Source organism: Dermacentor albipictus, chromosome 10 (assembly GCF_038994185.2).
Source record: "Dermacentor albipictus isolate Rhodes 1998 colony chromosome 10, USDA_Dalb.pri_finalv2, whole genome shotgun sequence".
In the NCBI taxonomy this organism is placed as follows: Eukaryota; Metazoa; Arthropoda; class Arachnida; order Ixodida; family Ixodidae; genus Dermacentor; species Dermacentor albipictus.
In genome coordinates, this window is record NC_091830.1 from 61043368 (window position 1) to 61062002 (window position 18635).

Consider the following 18635-nt stretch of genomic DNA (forward strand, 5'->3'; position numbering starts at 1 on the left):
CAGTTTTGACATGTGAGAAATAAACTTCTCCGCTAACTCTATTCCTTGGCTCTCGCAGAAGAGGGGCCGAACGGTGCCTTTTCCGACGCTTAAAGTTGGCGAGGGCGACTGCCCGGCACTGCCAGACCTCAAAGACGTGAGTAACACATCAAGTATCACAGAGGTTTTTGAAATACATCTGTGGAACTCGCCACACAATACTAGTTTTGTTAGAATAGCTTTTGAAGTTGCATTCTTTACTCTCCAAGTTGGTATAGTCATCTATATCTGTCCACAGTATGGAGGTGACGAGTCCACTAACACACGCAACGCACGTGTAAGGAATATGAAATGTGCCAATAATTGCGCCAGCCATAGCTCCTGCGACAATACAGAATGAAGAACAAAATACTTTTTCTTGCGGCTTAAGAACGTGACAAAATAATACAAGGACGTATCTTGAAAGCGATCTGCAGATGGCTCATACCATTGTGCGTCCTGTGTTCGTGCCTCTCGGTTTGCGTTGAAGCGATAGACAGCACGAAGGTCTCTTCGCGCGCTGCTGCTGGCGCGCTTCATCGCGCCAGCACTTGTTCAGGTCGTGCCCGGCTCTCTGCAACGACTTCGGGCTCGGCCGAATCGTGGTTGGCCTGCCGCCGCTTGCACTGCTGCTTCGTTCTTCTCGCAAGGCGCTCGGCAACTCGTGCACGAGAGGAACCCGGTACCTCCATAGCGCGAGCACAACCCGCAGCAACTGCAAGAGGAGGTCAACTCAGCGCACTTCGCGTACCCGTCCACCTCTGCGAAACTTCACCTCTTTTCTCCTTCCCCGCTTCGCTCAACGCCGCCTAGACTTTCGGCGGCGTTGGTTTACCGCGCGCACCTTTGTATTTGACCCGGCGGGCGATTCCCTTCACCTCGGCCAGGTGCCTTCCTCCTCCGCTTCCTTCACGGCTTCGCACAACCCCTCGACGGCTCTCAGTGACCCTAGCCATTTACGCTTGTGCGTGGAAAAATCGCCTTCATCTTAGAATTCAATCTGGGATCAACGCCTTTTCAGAAGAATAGCAGCTTGGGCTTGTTGGTTTTCCCTCCTGGTGTTAACAGCGCAAAACGTAGAAGGAACATGAGACGAGAAGACGACACCAGAAGCGCTTGTGGTGTTGCCTTCTAGTCTCGTGTCCCGTCTACGTTTTGCGCTGTTAACACCTTTTTGAAGCGGCCATTAGACAGCGTACGGAATTGTTCTGCAACGCGAACCTGAGGAATACATACTGAACATCCAGTATTTCCGGCTGATTTGCTCACTCTGTGGATGAATAAACGAACGGACCGATGAAGGAACGGACCGAATGGAACGAACGAACGAATGGATGAATGGGTGGATGGAGCTCTCGTCCCCTGTGCTTCTTCAGTGTTTTCTGCGTCGTCACTTTGCGCCGTGATTTCGAACAATGGTAGGAGTAGTCTCTTTGAAAGTGCGCGTTGGCCATCGGCAGCAAGCGCTTACCTATTGCGGTCGTTTTCACTTGCCTTAATATGACGTCGCTAGAGGGAGAGACGCTGCGAAGGATAAACTTTCTTTATAATAGCAGTCACTGTCTAGGTTGGAGGAGTGCTTAACAGTATTGTCTTCGAGCAAGACTCGAATCATTGCAGTCTTGAAAACATTTCTAGCTACCATCGACTGCAAATGACTCCATACGTATCACGTATCCGGGCCCCTAACACGCATTTCGATGTCCGCAGCTCGAAGAAGGCTCGACAGAACTCGAAGTTGAAGCAAAGCCAACCAAACTGCACACCCTGTGGGCCAGGCTGTGGACACCGTTCTCCTACGACAAAAAACTCATACCGGACGAGAAGCAGTTCTTCACCGCCGAGTTTGTGTGCGAGCGAGAGCCCATGTGAGTAGTCAGGGTATACAGATGCATGCCGGCAAGTTGCTGGCGCTCCTCCTCCTTCCACCCACAATGGTTGATAGGCCGCCGGGTTCGAGTAGGCTTGTAGACCGTAGTTATACTTCTGGCAGTCACAGGGACTCCGTGCATTGCTGCAGCTGAGCATAGCAACCCAACCCTGCGCTCGTCTGATTTAAGGAATGGTGACATGAAATTGTGGACTGCACTTTTGCGCTAAATGGAGGCCTCGGACCTAAGAACTATAGAAAAAGATAGTGGCGAACCTCAGGGGACCGTTCTAAATAATTTAATATATTAGCTTTGCTAGGGCGATGTTTGGTTTCGTATCCCTGAAAGCGACTGTGTCGTGATGTCGTGACGCAAAATGTCACGTGGGAGCTGAACATGGTGACGTTTCGGCGCCCTCTCCGGCTCGCTCAGCCGTCGGTTATGAGCCGGACCTCGTGACAAATGGCAGCGTAGGAAGGGACCGATGTGCTGCTCCCACGTGATAACCTTATGCATTCTGACGTCATGAAACACGCACCTCCTGAGAAATCAAACTGGAACTAGCCATACAAAAGCTATTATATACTAAATTATCTGGTATGCCCTGAGGCGCTAGTGACTATTTGTTCGAGACTTTCGAGGTTATGAGCCATGTTTAAGGAAAGACAAACAAAAGTTAAAAAAGATATCATGTGAGAACTGCTTCATTGGCCGTGACACTGCAACCGCAAGCGTTCGACCGCAACGACCCCGCATAACCTGCCCACAAAAGATGGAAGGGTTTGACATCATGAAACAATGCCGTCTCCGGGACAATTTAGTGATGGATATTTTATGAAGCTTGTCGACCTGAGACTTCTGATGTATATATTTTTGTTATCGGTTATTTCAGAGGCTACTTGAGAGGCAGTGTGAACCGACTTTCTTCAATAAGCCTCGCACCACAGAAACATTGAAAGGAAGATAGCCTTACTGAGCTCAGCTACATTGGTAAATTCCGCTTCTGTAACAGAAAAATTACCTTTTACCGCGGTAGTAGGTAGGCAAGCCATAAAAAGCGCAACGACGAAAAACTGCTGCCGATGCCCCCCCCCCCCCCCCCCCCGATGTTCTCGCAGTAACGCGCAACGCGCCGTGACATAATTGAAATTGACACCGTCTGCTCAGGTGTAATGACTTGTTTGTTGGTAAGAAGGACGATGTAGTAAGATAGCTAAACTAAGAACTCAACCTAGCAACCTGCGAAATCATATATAGCGCCACAACGGCCTGAAACCGACCAAGCGCACTAACATCGGTGATGTCGCACTTATAGTTACGTTTCTGCCAGAAATTCAAAGCAGTAAGACTTGACTTTCATTCGCTTTAGCAATAACCAACCTTTCTTGGCCGAGTCAATGTTTTGACATAAATACTTTATCTGTCTAAACAGATTTATTCTTATTCTTGGGTATCCCCTTCTCGGAGTGACATAGAAACCCGGTGCTGCATCCATCATAGTTGACGGGGTTACGTCGAGTCGAGGTGCATTTTTGAATACGGGGAAGGATTTATCTCCTACGTCCCCGAGTACAGTTTGCTTTCAGCTTATGTTCTGCACAGAAATTCACACCAAATATAAATTATTTGAGCGGCATTGGCATGTTACCGCTCTGAAACACCAAGTTGGTTACCTTTGTAAGGGACTTGGTAAGCCAGAAAAAAAGAATGAAAATGATAGACGGGTGGCGACGCCATTGTAATGTTTCCGCGCCAGTAGGCCGTAACATCACCTACTTTGACCGTGTCTGCCTGCTCCAAGTTAATTCTGCTATTGGAAAAAATTGATTACATCGTATGCTAAAGCAGGCGAAGGCTGAAGTCGACAACTTTCAAGAGTTTTTACTGAGCGACAACGGCTCAATTAGTAAAAAAGAAAGAAGACAATTCATTTGAAAGTCATGAAATTGCACCTACCTGACAGCACTGTCGTTCCGGCGCTAAATTTCAAAATAAAAGTGGCTTTCATTTTTTGAATGAACAACATATTGCGGCAAAGTTAAGGAACTGTGCTTTACCAGTATAAATGGATTTAGTGTATATATTCAGTGTCCCTTTAAACGGTTTAGTATAGCTCCGATATATTAGTGGCAGAACCGATCAATGTTGCCCCCACGTCTACGCAGGTACCTGATGCAATACAAGGAGACCTTCTTCTCACAAGCCATTCGAAGCCGGATAGCCTGGGAGGTGCTCATGAGGACTGCATACGAAGACAAAGAAAGTCAAAGAGGTTATAAAAGCTTCCCATAAAGCCGCGCATGCAAGCTTCCGGTTGATTGCAGGAGGATTGAGAAGACCCTACGCGCTGTTTCGGCAAGCATACATAATCAAAGCGGAAAACATAAACCATGGAGTATCCCATTAAACTTACTCTGGAGGTACTATCGTTAAACTATCATAGCAAGGATGGTCAGTGTTTGGATGTGTCTTGATGCTTGTTGCTTCATGGCGATGCCCTTGTTACTGTATTTGCTACGATGTATCTGGCTGCATTGTCTGAACGTGCAACGCGATCATATTCTTATAAACGCAGGAAACAATATGACTCTGCTCGCATATATAATACATTGCCAAACCGTTGCCCATGTCAGTAGCCATTGCAACTGCCAATCCAGATGCACATTGCTGCATATATACCACAACATAATGTTGAAATTTCGTTAAATTTTATTGAAAATCTGTTAACTGATAGATTACTTTGAATCCAGAAAGACAAAGTTTAGGCAAATCCAGGCGTTGACCATCGTTCCCGTTCTAACTGAGCGGCAATGCTTCCAGCCTCCTAGACACTAGCGCCAAAATTTTTACTAGTATGTTTTGTCGGAAAACTTAATTTTAAAGAAACTTGAGAAGGCCGAACAATGCCAGATGCATTGTGAAAAGTGTGATGGAAGTCAGGTGTCACTTCAGGTTTTGGAGTTTTTGTTTACGGAGGATCAGTTGCTATCATGAGTGGGAGGCACCGGTCAGGAGGTTTTACGGAGAGTGACGTCAGTTTTTCTTATTGCAGTCCTCCATGGATATAAATATGCACGAATAACTTGGACGCATAGTTAAAAGCAAAACACTGCAAATGGTTAGCGACTGAAATTTGCGAAGTCTTTCGAAGAACGACCTCGCTGTTCGGACAAACATAAGCTAAAACGACACATGAAAGATGGGAGACATGCTTAGAAGTGAGAAACTCGAAACAATCGACTGCTGTACGGTATCGCCGCTATTTTGGTCAGATTACGTAGCGCACGGTGTTCTAACTTTGCAGTTGTGGTGCATTTTGTTTACCGCGAGTCCTTTTGACAAGACACTAATCACTGCAGATTTACAAACGTTCTAACGTTTGAAGGTTTAAAGAAATGCAAGCTTTAAAGGAAGACGAAAATGAAGCACCTGCTATCTGCTTCATGAAAACGTGAAGTCGTGAAATTGTGCGCTTATATAAATCGTAACGGACACCGACACCAAGCCTTTTGTCGGTAATCGTAAAGCAAAGACTTTTTATTTTATTATTTGCCTGCCAACAACAACAGTGTTAGTAGAGAAATGGTACCTCACAGTTTCAGTAGGCAACGTTTTTAGGCGAGTGTTATTTTTCTTTCTCGTAACCAGTTTTGTACTGGACTTTTAATTCCAGAAATTGACCAGTGTTTAAGCCGAATGTTTTGTTTTTTTGTTCTATGGCCACAGGCATACACAAGCTACTCAACGACGATGTCTACTTGGAAGCCTACCCTTTGCATGACGTAAGAGGAGGACATCTTAGAACCTGAACATGCATAGACTCTGTACATTTGCGGGCTATTATTTGTGCTTTGTATTACTCTCACCTTTTGTTTATAAATACGTGTACGAAATGTAGTGTGTGTAGATAGTATGGCATATAACGTAGTGTTTTAATAATGCTAGGTGGTTCAGCGCGAAGCAGGACAGAGGGACACACGAAAGACGAGGAGGAGTGCTTCCCTGTTCCTGTCTCCTGCTTCGCGCTGCACCACTTAACGTTATGGAACACCAACTAGCCAAAACCACTACTCTGCTAAGTAGAATGTTCATTTAGCCCTGCATGAGTAAATTTGTGGAATTAAGTTACACTTCTGTTACGCTTTCGTTCCTTTTGTGACATTAACATTTATTGTTACGGGCATGACTGTGAAATGCGAAAATGTTGTGATAATATTATGCGCGGCAAGAAGCTACGCCGAGCAATTTGGTTTTTATTTTCATTTTAGTTTTTATTGTATTACCTTAAGGACCTCCTAAAAAAGGGCGGGGGGGTGTTATATAATGGGTAAGATATACAGGGAATGAACGAAATATCTCTAACAGTCATAAAATGCACAAGTAGTATGTTTATTACCTCTTCCTGATATATTTATTAATATATCACTAATCTGCAGACTTGAAAAATTATAGACCGATCAGCTTACTGTCCGTTGCCTACAAACTATTTACTAAGGTAATCGCAAATAGAATCAGGAACACCTTAGAATTCTGTCAAGCAAAGGACCAGGCAGGATTCCGTAAAGGCTACTCAACAATAGATCATATTCACACTATCAATCAGGTGATAGAGAAATGTGCGGAATATAACCAACCCTTATATATAGCTTTCATTGATTACGAGAAAGCGTTTGATTCTGTCGAAACCTCAGCAGTCATGGAGGCATTACGGAATCAGGGTGTAGACGAGCCGTATTTAAGAATACTGAAAGATATCTATAGCGGCTCCACAGCCACCGTAATCCTCCATAGAGAAAGCAACAAAATCCCAATAAAGAAAGGCGTCAGACAGGGAGATACGATCTCTCCAATGCTATTCACAGCGTGTTTACAGGAGGTATTCAGAGACCTGGATTGGGAAGAATTGGGGATAAAAGTTAACGGAGAATATCTTAGTAACTTGCGATTCGCTGATGATATTGCCTTGCTTAGTAACTCAGGGGACCAATTGCAATGCATGCTCACTGACCTGGAGAGGCAAAGCAGAAGAGTGGGTTTAAAAATTAATCTGCAGAAAACTAAAGTAATGTTTAACAGTCTCGGAAGAGAACAGCAATTTACAATAGGCAGCGAGGCACTGGAAGTAGTAAGGGAATACATCTACTTAGGGCAGGTAGTGACGGCAGATCCGGATCATGAGACAGAAATAATCAGAAGAATAAGAATGGGCTGGGGTGCGTTTGGCAGGCATTCTCAGATCATGAACAGCAGGTTGCCATTATCGCTCAAGAGGAAAGTGTATAATAGCTGCGTCTTACCAGTACTCACCTACGGGGCAGAAACCTGGAGGCTTACGAAAAGGGTTCTACTCAAATTCAGGACGACGCAACGAGCTATGGAAAGAAGAATGATAGGTGTAACGTTAAGGGATAAGAAAAGAGCAGATTGGGTGAGGGAGCAAACGCGAGTTAATGACATCTTAGTTGAAATCAAGAAAAAGAAATGGGCATGGGCAGGACATGTAATGAGGAGGGAGGATAACCGATGGTCATTAAGGGTTACGGACTGGATCCCAAGGGAAGGGAAGCGTAGCAGGGGGCGGCAGAAAGTTAGGTGGGCGGATGAGATTAAGAAGTTTGCAGGGACGGCATGGCCACAATTAGTACATGACCGGGGTTGTTGGAGAAGTATGGGAGAGGCCTTTGCCCTGCAGTGGGCGTAACCAGGCTGATGATGATGATGATGAATCTGCATGTCACGTCATATTTAATATCCAGCTTTGACCGTGCTCGCTCATATTGTTTTAGTACTGCCAATGTTGGGTAGGTGAAGCATGTGAAGTCGGTGAAACGTGAGGCTGCATTTTCTCTTGCAAACCTGTGTCTTCTTTTTTCGTGGAAGAACTGGAGTGCACGAATTGGGACTCTAAGCTCGTGATATCCACGGCGAATAGTTGCCGAGGAGTTGCGTTTCCGCCATTCCAGCAGTGAGTCGTGTTACAGGACATTACGTTACGCGAGAATGGAAGTTGGTGGCCGAGGACACGGCCCCCGAAATCAGTGGTCCCAGCAAACGCTGCTGCATCTTGAAATGACTTTTATTCTTCCGGACATGCGACATTAACAGTGTTCTGAAGGTACTTCGTTGCATTACTTCCACCACTGATTTTCCACCACCTTCTCATCGAGCATTTTTTTATTGCGCTGCTCCTTCTGAACGATGCAACATCGAGTTAGTGAAACTTCATTCTCTGTCTCTTCAGCTCAATAACACGCCATCCGCAACAACTTACTTGAAAAATACCAAAGTTGTCGTACACCAGATATAGGCACCATTGGTATAGGCAGGAATCTCTTTCTGGGGAGGGGGGGCGGGGAGCGTTTACTTGATTGCAGAAGGGGAGTGGCAGCAGGTGTGCGTCACGCCTTTGCATGCCAGATATCCTGGCATACGTAAATTTTGGGAAGGCGAGGGGGGATGGTGCTAGAGTCCCCAGCGTACTTTATAAACCACGTTATTCAGTAAAGTGTGGAGCTTCTTATTTATGACCCTCTATCCATGACAGTTCTGAGTTAGTGCTGTGTAGTTTCGGTAACCACTTTTGTTTACAGCATTAACAAATTTCACATACCGTCGACTCGTGTTAATTACACGTGGCACTTAACTAGGCTTTTTGCCTTGTACGAACGCACTGTAATGTCCCGGCGAGAAGCCATACGTTGCTATAGAATAAAATTTCGCTTAGTATGCCGCTTCGGTTAATTGTACTCACGCCGGCATCCCTTCATGACCGCAGCAGTTATTGAGGCTTGAAAAACAAGAAATTGACAAGACGGTGCTACTGCTTGGTAGGCCCGTGAACATGCTTCACTTTACCTTTAATTTGCTTTCATTCTCAGTCGTTTCAAAAACTTTAGTTTTCTTTTTAGTTCAATACTGAGGCAGCGTTTAAACAGGTCGGCCCTCTTTCCTTAAAGCCGATTGAGTAGAACTTCGAAAGTGAAAAGAAGAAACGCCTTACAGACTGCCTCTAACAATAAAAAAATATTTGAATTTGTCCATATTTGCCGCCGTTTGTTAATTGGATCTAAACAGCTACTAAGCCACCACGGCAGGCGTCTTTTGGAAATAGGGTTTAATTGGATTGACATTGCCGGTGTGCACTCCCTCGACACGCCTCTGATAGTCAGCAACTAAGCATACTTTTCTTTCATCCTCTGATTGACTTATTCTAGGTAGGCTGTTTTTCCCCAGACCATATATAAATATGGAGTCGAACACCTGGAAACATCCGCTCATTACATTTGCAAGAATTTTAGAATCCTTTAGAACGTCCTTTCGTATTTATACGTTGAACTTCTCTGTTTGCTTACGCGTACGTTTGCAGTTATACTCCATGTTTAGTCATATTTATGTGCCCCTACTGTGATAGCCCTGCTAATTTGCCGCAAAGTCTAACGATGAGATAATTGCGCAGGGTCCCATCGGGAGAGGGTCCTTCGATCCTCTCAAAGAAGAGCCTACCGAGAGGAGGGTAAGTTCGCTCAACTTGCTACAGTAATAGACAATTCAACGAAGCAAAGAATCAAGCTTGGCTGTAGGAATTGCAATTTAGGAGCTTTCTTTTTTGATTGAACCTATCTTTTCTCCCTTTGCAATACAGCTGCTTTACAGTGAATGGGCCCGTCCGGCAGCATGGTACAAACAACAGCCGCTGGGACTCATCAGGTTTGACATGTTCTGCTGATTTTGGGCTCTGCCTGACGCTTCAGCATTGGTCATCCGATGCTCTGGAATACGCTTAGCTCCAATTTTCACAGGCATCAGAGTGAATCTGCATTCACTACGGATGTGCGGTATTCGTGTTGTGACACTCTACATTCGCTGCACCGCCTTTACACTGTCACCGCTCCACTCACGAAATTACATCATAAATAGGGAACCACTGTGCAAGTATAGCCTCGTGGCCTGCCGCGACAAAATATTAAGCCTTTTTTTTCCGGGAACGTGGTGATGAGACTCCCTTGGGGGTCATGCTTAAATGAACAGCCGAGCATTCCTTGGTTTCACCATGAAGCTCCTCCATGTTGTGTTGCCTATTCTGTGTACTCATCACGTAGTTATAGCCAAACATTACAAATAGAGTGGTACACCTTGAAAAAGTGAGATCAACGGCGTATCTTTCGTGTCCGTTTTGTGTTGCTCATTGAAGTGCGAATAATTACGTTTAATTATGCGAAATTTTCAGTATTCATTTTAGGACATAAATTACATTTGAGAAGTTGTAAAGCCCGCATAAGCACACAAATGAAGTTGATTCCATGTGGTCAGAATTTTCGTGACTGTTTTTTTTTTCTGAGCTCGGAATGTCCACGAAATATATAGAAATGACATCAGTGCGCACTTCCATGTCTATATTGCACCTCCCTCAACCGTGTTTCCGAACAAAGCCACATAAACATAAAAACATTTAATTATGGGGTTTTACATGCCAAAACCACTTTCTGATTATGAGGCACGCCGTAGTGGGGGACTCCGGAAATTTGGACTACCTGGGGTTCTTTAACGTTCACCTAAATCTAAGTGCACGGGTGTTTTCACATTTCGCCCCCATCGAAATGCGCATAAACATCAAAAACCAATTATGAATAAAGTTGGCATGGCTTACGGAGCGTGGCCAATAGATATGATGTCAATACAGTTTTCCCGGCCCCCCGCAAATTGTCTGTCATGTGCCTTATGATAAATAGAAAACCTAAACAGGAAGGCAAAAAAAGAAAAAAAGTGATTGCGGCGTTAGACATGTGTCCCCCTTTTGGGCTTTGTAACATTGGTATACTTTATCAGATTCCACCTAAGTGCTGGAAAACTTACATTGGACAGAGCGGCAGGTGTATTAATATTAGACTGAAAAAACACAAACAATCACTTCGCAAGCCTAATGCTTCACATCTAGCGTCGCATTGTTTATACTGCGGTTGCAAACCTTTGTTTGAAGACACAAAAATTATTTCAGGACACAAATGCCAAACCACACGGGAAATAATCGAGGCATTTCGCATCAAAAAATTAGGAGAGACTTGCGTTAGCCACGCATCATTGTCTCTGTTAGAATGCCAGTTTCAGTATCTTCACAGCACATGTGTTAGTCTCAAGTAGTGTCTTCTTGTTGTTTGGATTTCGGCTTCATTACCTCTTGATATGTTTAACTCATGCTTTAGACCTTGTCATGTTCATATGCTGCGGTATTTGCAGTCACCTATATATATGTTGCGGTGCAGCGGTGGCGCAGAGGTAGAACATCCGCCTCGCATGCAAGAGGACCATGGTTCGAATCCCGGTGCCGCGCAGTTTTCCACCGGATTAAAAAAAATTCGCGTGTTAATAAATTTGCATCAGCAGGCCTGGAGTGCGGCATGATCCCGGTGACCAAAACCGTTAATGCACTCCCTCACCAGAGCAGGATTGGCCACCCTGGTGCAGTACTTGGCCACAACCTCCTATAGGAATACAACAATGAAACCTCGGCCCTCAGTACCCAGCAGTTGTGAAACAAGTGATCACTACGGCGATCAGACCTGTGACGCAGCAGAGAATGTCAAGAATACCTGAGTCCGGACAGGCCGCCACTAGAATCTGAATCTGGCAACGTTTAACGCTAGAATGTTATCTGGTGAGGCGAGTCTAGAAGTGTTATTGGAGGAATTAACGGCGGGCAGCAAGTGAGATATAATGAGGCTCAGTGAGGTTAGGAGGACAAAAGAAGAATATACAGTGCTAAAAAGCGAGCACGTCCTTTCCTACCGGGGCTTAGCGGAGAGTCGAGAAGTAGTAGTCAGAATTTTTATTAATAAGGATATAGCTGGCAACATAGAGGAAAACTATAGCATTAACGAGAGGGTGGCAGGTCTTGTTGTGAAACTTAACGAGAGGTACAAGTTGAAGGTCGTAGAGGTGTACGCCCCTACATCCAGTCATGATGGCCAGGAAGTCGAAAGCTTTTATGAAGACGTGGAATCGGCGATGGGCAAATTCAAAACAAAATACACTATACTGATGGGCGACTTCAATGCCTGGGTAGGCAAGAAGCATGCTGGAGACAAGTCAGTGGGGGAATATGGCATAGGCTCTAGGAGTAGCAGTTGAGAGTTATTAGTAAACCTTCCAGAACAGAATAATATGCGGATAATGAATACCTTCTTCTGCCAACGGGATAGCATAAAGTAGACATAGAGGAGCCCGAATGACATGACTAGAAATGAAATAGACTTTATACTCTGCGCTAACCCTGGCATAATACAAGATGTGGACGTCCTCGGTAAGGTGCGCTGCAGTGACCATAGGGTGGCAAGCACTCGAATTATCCTAGAATTGAAGAGGGAGCGGAAGAAACTGGTACATAAGAAGCCGATCAATGAGTGAGCGGTAAGAGGGAAAATAGAGGAATTCCGTATCAAGCTACAGAACAGGTATACGGCTTTAACTCAGGAAGAGGACCTTAGCGTTGAAGCAATGAACGACAATCTTATGGGCATCATTAAGGAGTGTACAATAGAAGTCCGTGGTAACTTCGTTAGACAGAATAACAGTAAGTTATCGCAGGAGACGAAAGGTCTGATTAAGAAACGCCAATGCACGAAAGCCTCTAACCCTACAGCTAAAGAGAACTGGCAGAAATTTCCAAGTTAATCAACAAGCGTAAGACAGCTGACATAAGAAAGTATAACGTGGATTGAATTGAACATGCTCTCAAGAATAGAGGAAGCCCAATACAGTGACGAAGAAACTAGGAAAAGGCAAGAATCAGATGTATGCGTTAAGAGACAAAGCTGGCAATATCATTACTAATAGGAATGAGATTGTTCAAGTGGCTGAGGAGTTCTATAGTAATCTGTACAATACCAGTGGCACCCACGACGATAACGGACGAGAGGTTAGTCTAGAGGAATTTGACATCCCATAAGTAACGCTGGAAGAAATAAAGAAAGCCATGGGAGCTATGCAAAGGGGGAAGGCAGCTGAGGCATCAGGTAACAGCAGATTGGTGAAGGATGATGGGCAAATTTTCCTAGAAAAACTGGCCACCCTGTATACCCAATGCCTCATGACCTCGAGCGTACCGGAACCTTGGAAGAACGCTAACATAATCCTAATTCATAAGAAAGGGGGCGCCAAAGACTTGGAAATTATAGACGGATCAGCTTACTGTCCATTGCCTACGAAGTATTTACTAAGTAATCGCAAGTATAATCAGGAACACCTTAGACTTCTATCAACGAAAAGACCAGGCAAGATTTCCTAAAGGCTACTCAACAATAGACCATATTCACACTATCAATCAGGTGATAGAGAAATGTGCGGAATATGACCAACCCTTATATATAGTTTTCATTGATTACGAGAAAGCGTTTGATTCAGTCGAAACCTCAGCAGTCATGGAGGCATTACGGTATCACAGTGTTGACGACCCTGTTTACAAACACTGAAAGATCGCTATAGCGGCTCCGCAGCTACAGTAGTCCTACATAAACAATGCAACAAAATCCGAATAAAAAAATGCATCAGGCACGGAGGGACGATTTCTCCAATGATAGTCACAACGTGTTTAGAGGACGTATTCAGAAACCTGGATTCGGAAGAATCGGGGTTAAGAGGTAATGGAGAATACCTTTGCAACTTGCGGTTCGCTGATGGTATTGCCTTGCTTAGTAACTCAGGTGATCAATTGCAATGCATGCTCACTGCCCTGAAGAGGCAAAGCTGAAGGGTGGGTCTAAAAATTAATCTGCAGCAAACTAAAGTAATGTTTAACACTCTCGGAAGGTAACGGCAGTTTACGATAGGTAGCGAGGTACTGGAAGTGATAAGGGAATACATCTACATAGGACAGGTAGGGACGGCGGATCCGGATCATGAGACTAAAAAAATCAGAAGGATAAGAATGATCTGGGGTGCGTTTGACAGACATTCTCAGATCATGAACAGCAGGTTGCCATTACCCTCAAGAGAAAAGTTTATAACAGCTGTGTTTTACCACTACTCACGTATGGGCAAAAACCTGGAGGCTTACGAAAAGGGCTCTATCTAAATTGAGGACGACGCAATGAGCCATGGAAAGAAGAATGATGGGTGTAATGTTGAGGGATAAGAAAAGAGCAGATTATGTGAGGGAACAAACGGGAGTTAATGATATCTTAGTTGAAATGAAGAAAAATAAATGGGAATGGGCAGGACATGTAATCAGGAGGGAAGATAACCGATGGTTATTACGGGTTACGGACTGGATTCCGAGGGAAGGGAAGCGTGACGGGGGGCGGCAGAAAGTTAGGTGGGCGGATGAGATTAAGAAGTTTGCAGGGACAACATGGCCACAATTAGCACATGACCGGGGTAGTTGGAGAAGTATGGGAGAGGCCTTTGCCCTGCAGTGGGCGTAAGCAGGCTGATGATGATGATGATGATGATGATGATGATGCTGTATGAGTTTAGTTTCAATAAATATTTAGTTGAGAGTTAGCGCTGGGCTTGTCTGGTTCTAGTCTCTGTCCGTGTCACTTCATGCTGCAATCCAGGATCATGTTATCGCACTGAAACCTACAACGAACTAGGCCGTGTGCTACACGTACGGCTTTTGTTCCCAGAATTCAACGCGCGAATTGTGCGTTTGGCATGATTCCGCACGTGAAAGCAAGGATAGAACGACGTCATGAGAAAAGGTTGCCTAGCGATGGCTGAATGCATGACATCGTGGTGCCTCCTGTCTTTTATTTTTTTCATCATGCACTCTACTTCCATGGTGTCGCGCTGAATGATGAAATCTTAAAAGTCGTACCCGGGACGACTCGATATATGTAGCACTTTTCGAGAGTAAAACGGTGTGCTTTCTATCTAATATTATATTACATTCAATAATTACGCTGAGCGATGATACCATTCTTAACGATAAACTGCGAATGCCTTATATTCTGCAGTCCTTACTCCTTTATACAAAGAGATGCCCCTCTCGCTCATTGCTGTAGGGATCTTGTCTTGCAGACGATATTTCGGCGAGAAGACCGGCCTTTATTTCGCCTGGCTAGGCTTCTACACGTCCATGCTATTCCTCCCAGCGGCACTAGGACTACTGACCACATTGGTCGGCGTCCTCGGAATGACCACGAATACGCCGACGTAAGCATGGGAGGAAGGTGTGAATTGAACGTGACAGCTTGCATGGTTTGCAGTGCAGTTTGGTGTGTACTTTTAGTAGTAGTAGTAGTAGTAGTAGTAGTAGTAGTAGTAGTAGTAGTAGTAGTAGTAGTAGTGGCAGCAGAAGTAGTAGTAGTAGTGGCAGCAGAAGTAGTAGTAGTAGGGGCAAATTCGGGCAATGCACACTTTAACGAAATTCTGGACCCTTTGGGGTTTGTCGTGTCCTTAAACAATGATCATTATCTAGGTTGCGTGCCTACCTTGGCGCTGAGCACCAGGTAAATTTAGGCCACAAGCTCATAGTGAATGTTTTCAAGAAAAAAATGCCAGCAATAAGTGTAGGTATTATTAAAAGCACAAAGGTATCATTAGGAACAACTAACAAAGCAGCTTCTTCGAAAACTGAAGGCTGTTCCGAACAGTGAGGTCGTGCATTATTATGCGAAGCATATTACGAGGGCTCAACCCAGCTCCTCAGGCGCGGCGGTGACCATGAAATCACGTGACACCGTGACGTCACGACAGAGGAGAAGTGGCTTTGGCTCAACTCTTGCAAGACGGGCTGGGTGGGAATCGAACCATGGTCTCCGGAGTGTGGGACGGAGACGCTACCACTGAGCCACGAGTACAACGCTTCAAAGCGGTACAAAAGCGCCTCTAGTGAATGCGGTGTTGCCTTAGAAACGCGCTGTTTCTAAGGCGTGCGTCTCTTGCTCAGGCGCACATTTCGTTGCCGCGCCGAACGCTGCTTTGCTCGACGCTCACCGCGTCCAATGCGGGGCGCGTAGTCGCTGCCCTGTAGCCCATTGTCTTACACCCCTTGGCGGGTCGACGGGAACGCTGTCGCGTTCCACTCTTGAAGGCGAAGAAGTAATGCATGAGTTGTTTCTTCGTCTAGCCGAACCAAATATAGCCAAGCAACAGCAGTTCACCAGGCTAAACAGTGGTTCAACAACTAAAATAAAGGCTAGTATGCTTCGCATCCTGGGCTTAACCTTACCTAAGCCACAGCCATTTTTATACACTGTTTAGAAAGTCGCCTTTGTTCGCCAGTTGCTATGAGTGCATATTTTCGAATTTATCCATAAATGTGTGCCATGTGCGGCAATGGCAGGCCGAACGAAGGGCGCCTATTGTTTACTTCGAATGGTCGTGGCAGAGGGCGCAGCTATCGTATAAATTAGGTTGTAATGAAACGTTTTCATATTTAATCTGGTGAGAGCACAGATGCAGGCTCTGCGTCTACAAGTGGTGGCATACAATACCCACTGCCGAAACGGCCAGGTCTAAACAACACTTTATGGCTACTGATCGCCTTTATTTGGAAAAATCTGGCTGTCTGAGTGACTACGCAACGTCCTCTAGTACGATACGTATACTGTATATGGGAGCACAGCACACCCATGCGCTAACTGTTCGACCACTGACTATTGTGGGACCAAGGCAGGCAGAAAAACCGGTTAGATAGAGAAACATCGGTAGATACGTGCATACGTACAAGCATAGGCAGGCACAAAACTTCCGGAAAGTGCGTGAAGTACTTCAAGAATGCTAACGCATAAAAAAAGCATTCCTGTGAAGCTTCGCATTTTATCTCAGCTGTAACCGATAGCGCAGCACACGTTCTCTGTAAGCCTTAACCATAGTGTAGTTTCGCAGAGTATAGGGTAGGGTAGTTGCTAAATAATCCTCAAAAATAATTTCTGGACCGCTGGGGATGAATTCACGAATATTTTTGCGCTTACGTAGAATTTGGTATTCTTTGGCTGACCCGCTTCGCTATATTTAGTCCAGCATCATAATTGGCTGGAATATCCTCTTACAAACAGTTACAAAGTAAGATATATTCGTACGGCGGCCGCATTTCGATGGGGGCGAAATGCGAAAACACCCGTGTACTTAGATTTAGGTGCACGTTAAAGAACCCCAGGTGGTCAGAATTTCCGGAGTCCTCCACTACGGCGTGCCTCATAATCAGAAAGTGGTTTTGGCACGTAAAACCCCATAATTTAAGAGATATTCGTAAACATAGTTCTTGATCACTTCTGTGGGCAAAATTTCCAAATTCTCTGAAGAAGTTTCAGCTTAGGATCACTTATCTAATACATGGGAAAGTATTATTCTTTTTAGTCGGCAATCGCTTCACCAAATTTGATCACTTTTGCTGCATTTGAAAGAATAAGTTAATAGGTGGCGACTGTTGGACGTGTATTCTTTATTTAGGGCGTCGATTTCTAATAGAAACATTGTCTAAAATTGCAGGTTTTCAGAAAACAAAACTATCAAGTTTACCGGTACTCAAGTTAAATATCAAGTGTACCTGTACCTGTAACTACCACAGCGATGTAAATTATATCGCAGTTCTGTAAATTGAAAGTTTAGCCAATTTATAGCGGAAAATATGGACATATTATACATGCCTCGTAAGTAAACCATTAATAGGTGGCTAGGTCTTAAGCAGAACCCTTGCAAACATTGTAAGAAATTTACGTAAGATAAAAATTATTGCATCAAAGTTGTCGGGTTTGCATGTTCTAACGGGAACAATTTGGGGAACTGCAGTCTTTTACTCATGGAGAGTTACGGATTTTTAAACGTCGTGTTCCCATTCTTACCATTTACCAATTTTTGGCAATTTTTGTAAAAATATTCAGGTCCTAAATAAAATTTGCGTTTCTGGCAGTCACTAGATTTTAACCTTTTCTCTTAAATGCAACAAATTTCATTAACATTGGCCCAGGGTATCTCAGAAAAGCAGTTCGCCGTTTTAAATGCATTTCACAAGGTGGCATCGGTGTTGGGCCTGAGATAAATTTTCAGAGCAAGTCTGTTGTACTAAAGACTACAAAGAAAAATGGTAGAAGCAGCATGTATTATACTTTTCTTGCGACCAAACGTACAACACAGATTTGTTTAAATATGAGCGTTGAATAACCAACTGTATTTGAAACAAATTATCACCAGTTTTCATAAGGGCTAACAGCAGTCGTTCGTGTCTGATTAACACCACGTAGTTAAACCTTAATGAAGCTATGAATTATATATTCCGGGTGAGCTAAAACGTATAGCGTAAACGTAAGCAAACACCAACTAGCTTTATATAGTATATCCTCCATTTTCTGAAAGCTTGCTTACAATCCGAGCCCGTGCCTCTTCCAAATACTTTGCAGTACTGAGGTCTGCGACCGCAGCATCGCCGGTGACTTCATCATCTGCCCAGCCTGTAACACAACCTGCCCTTACGAGTACCTGCACAACAAATGCGCAAATAGCAGGGCAAGTATCTCTCTGTCAGAAAAGCACAAAGTAGTGCCAGTGGCCGAATATTAGTTTACTAGAGTCATTCTAAGTGGCGAGTGTGTAGAGGCGTCACTTCATGAAGGCGAGCCTTAACCCAGTACGAATGTCCTCATGCTACGCTATGTCTGTGAGTGTGTTCTCACATTTAAAGCGAAAGCTTTACTGGCCACGAACTTGCGATTTCGCCGTGGCGGTGCTCCGAGGAGGTACATGACGTCACAACGCGCGCCTCAGCGTGGATATTCTCTCTCTATCTCTCTCGCTCCCTAGTCACTACTG

At 44.6% G+C, this 18635-nt stretch overlaps 1 protein-coding gene across 1 annotated transcript in view; it reads left to right on the forward strand.

Moving 5' to 3' along the window:
• LOC135912109 (anoctamin-5-like) overlaps window positions 1-18635 on the forward strand; it is a 70471-nt gene that overhangs the window by 10083 nt on the left and 41753 nt on the right. The window contains exons 5-12 of the mRNA XM_065444493.2: window positions 59-136; window positions 1729-1886; window positions 4055-4161; window positions 5616-5671; window positions 9346-9402; window positions 9532-9596; window positions 14904-15038; window positions 18227-18332. Of these exons, the coding sequence (XP_065300565.1) occupies window positions 59-136; window positions 1729-1886; window positions 4055-4161; window positions 5616-5671; window positions 9346-9402; window positions 9532-9596; window positions 14904-15038; window positions 18227-18332 (762 nt within the window). The remainder of the gene's footprint in view (window positions 1-58; window positions 137-1728; window positions 1887-4054; window positions 4162-5615; window positions 5672-9345; window positions 9403-9531; window positions 9597-14903; window positions 15039-18226; window positions 18333-18635) is intronic.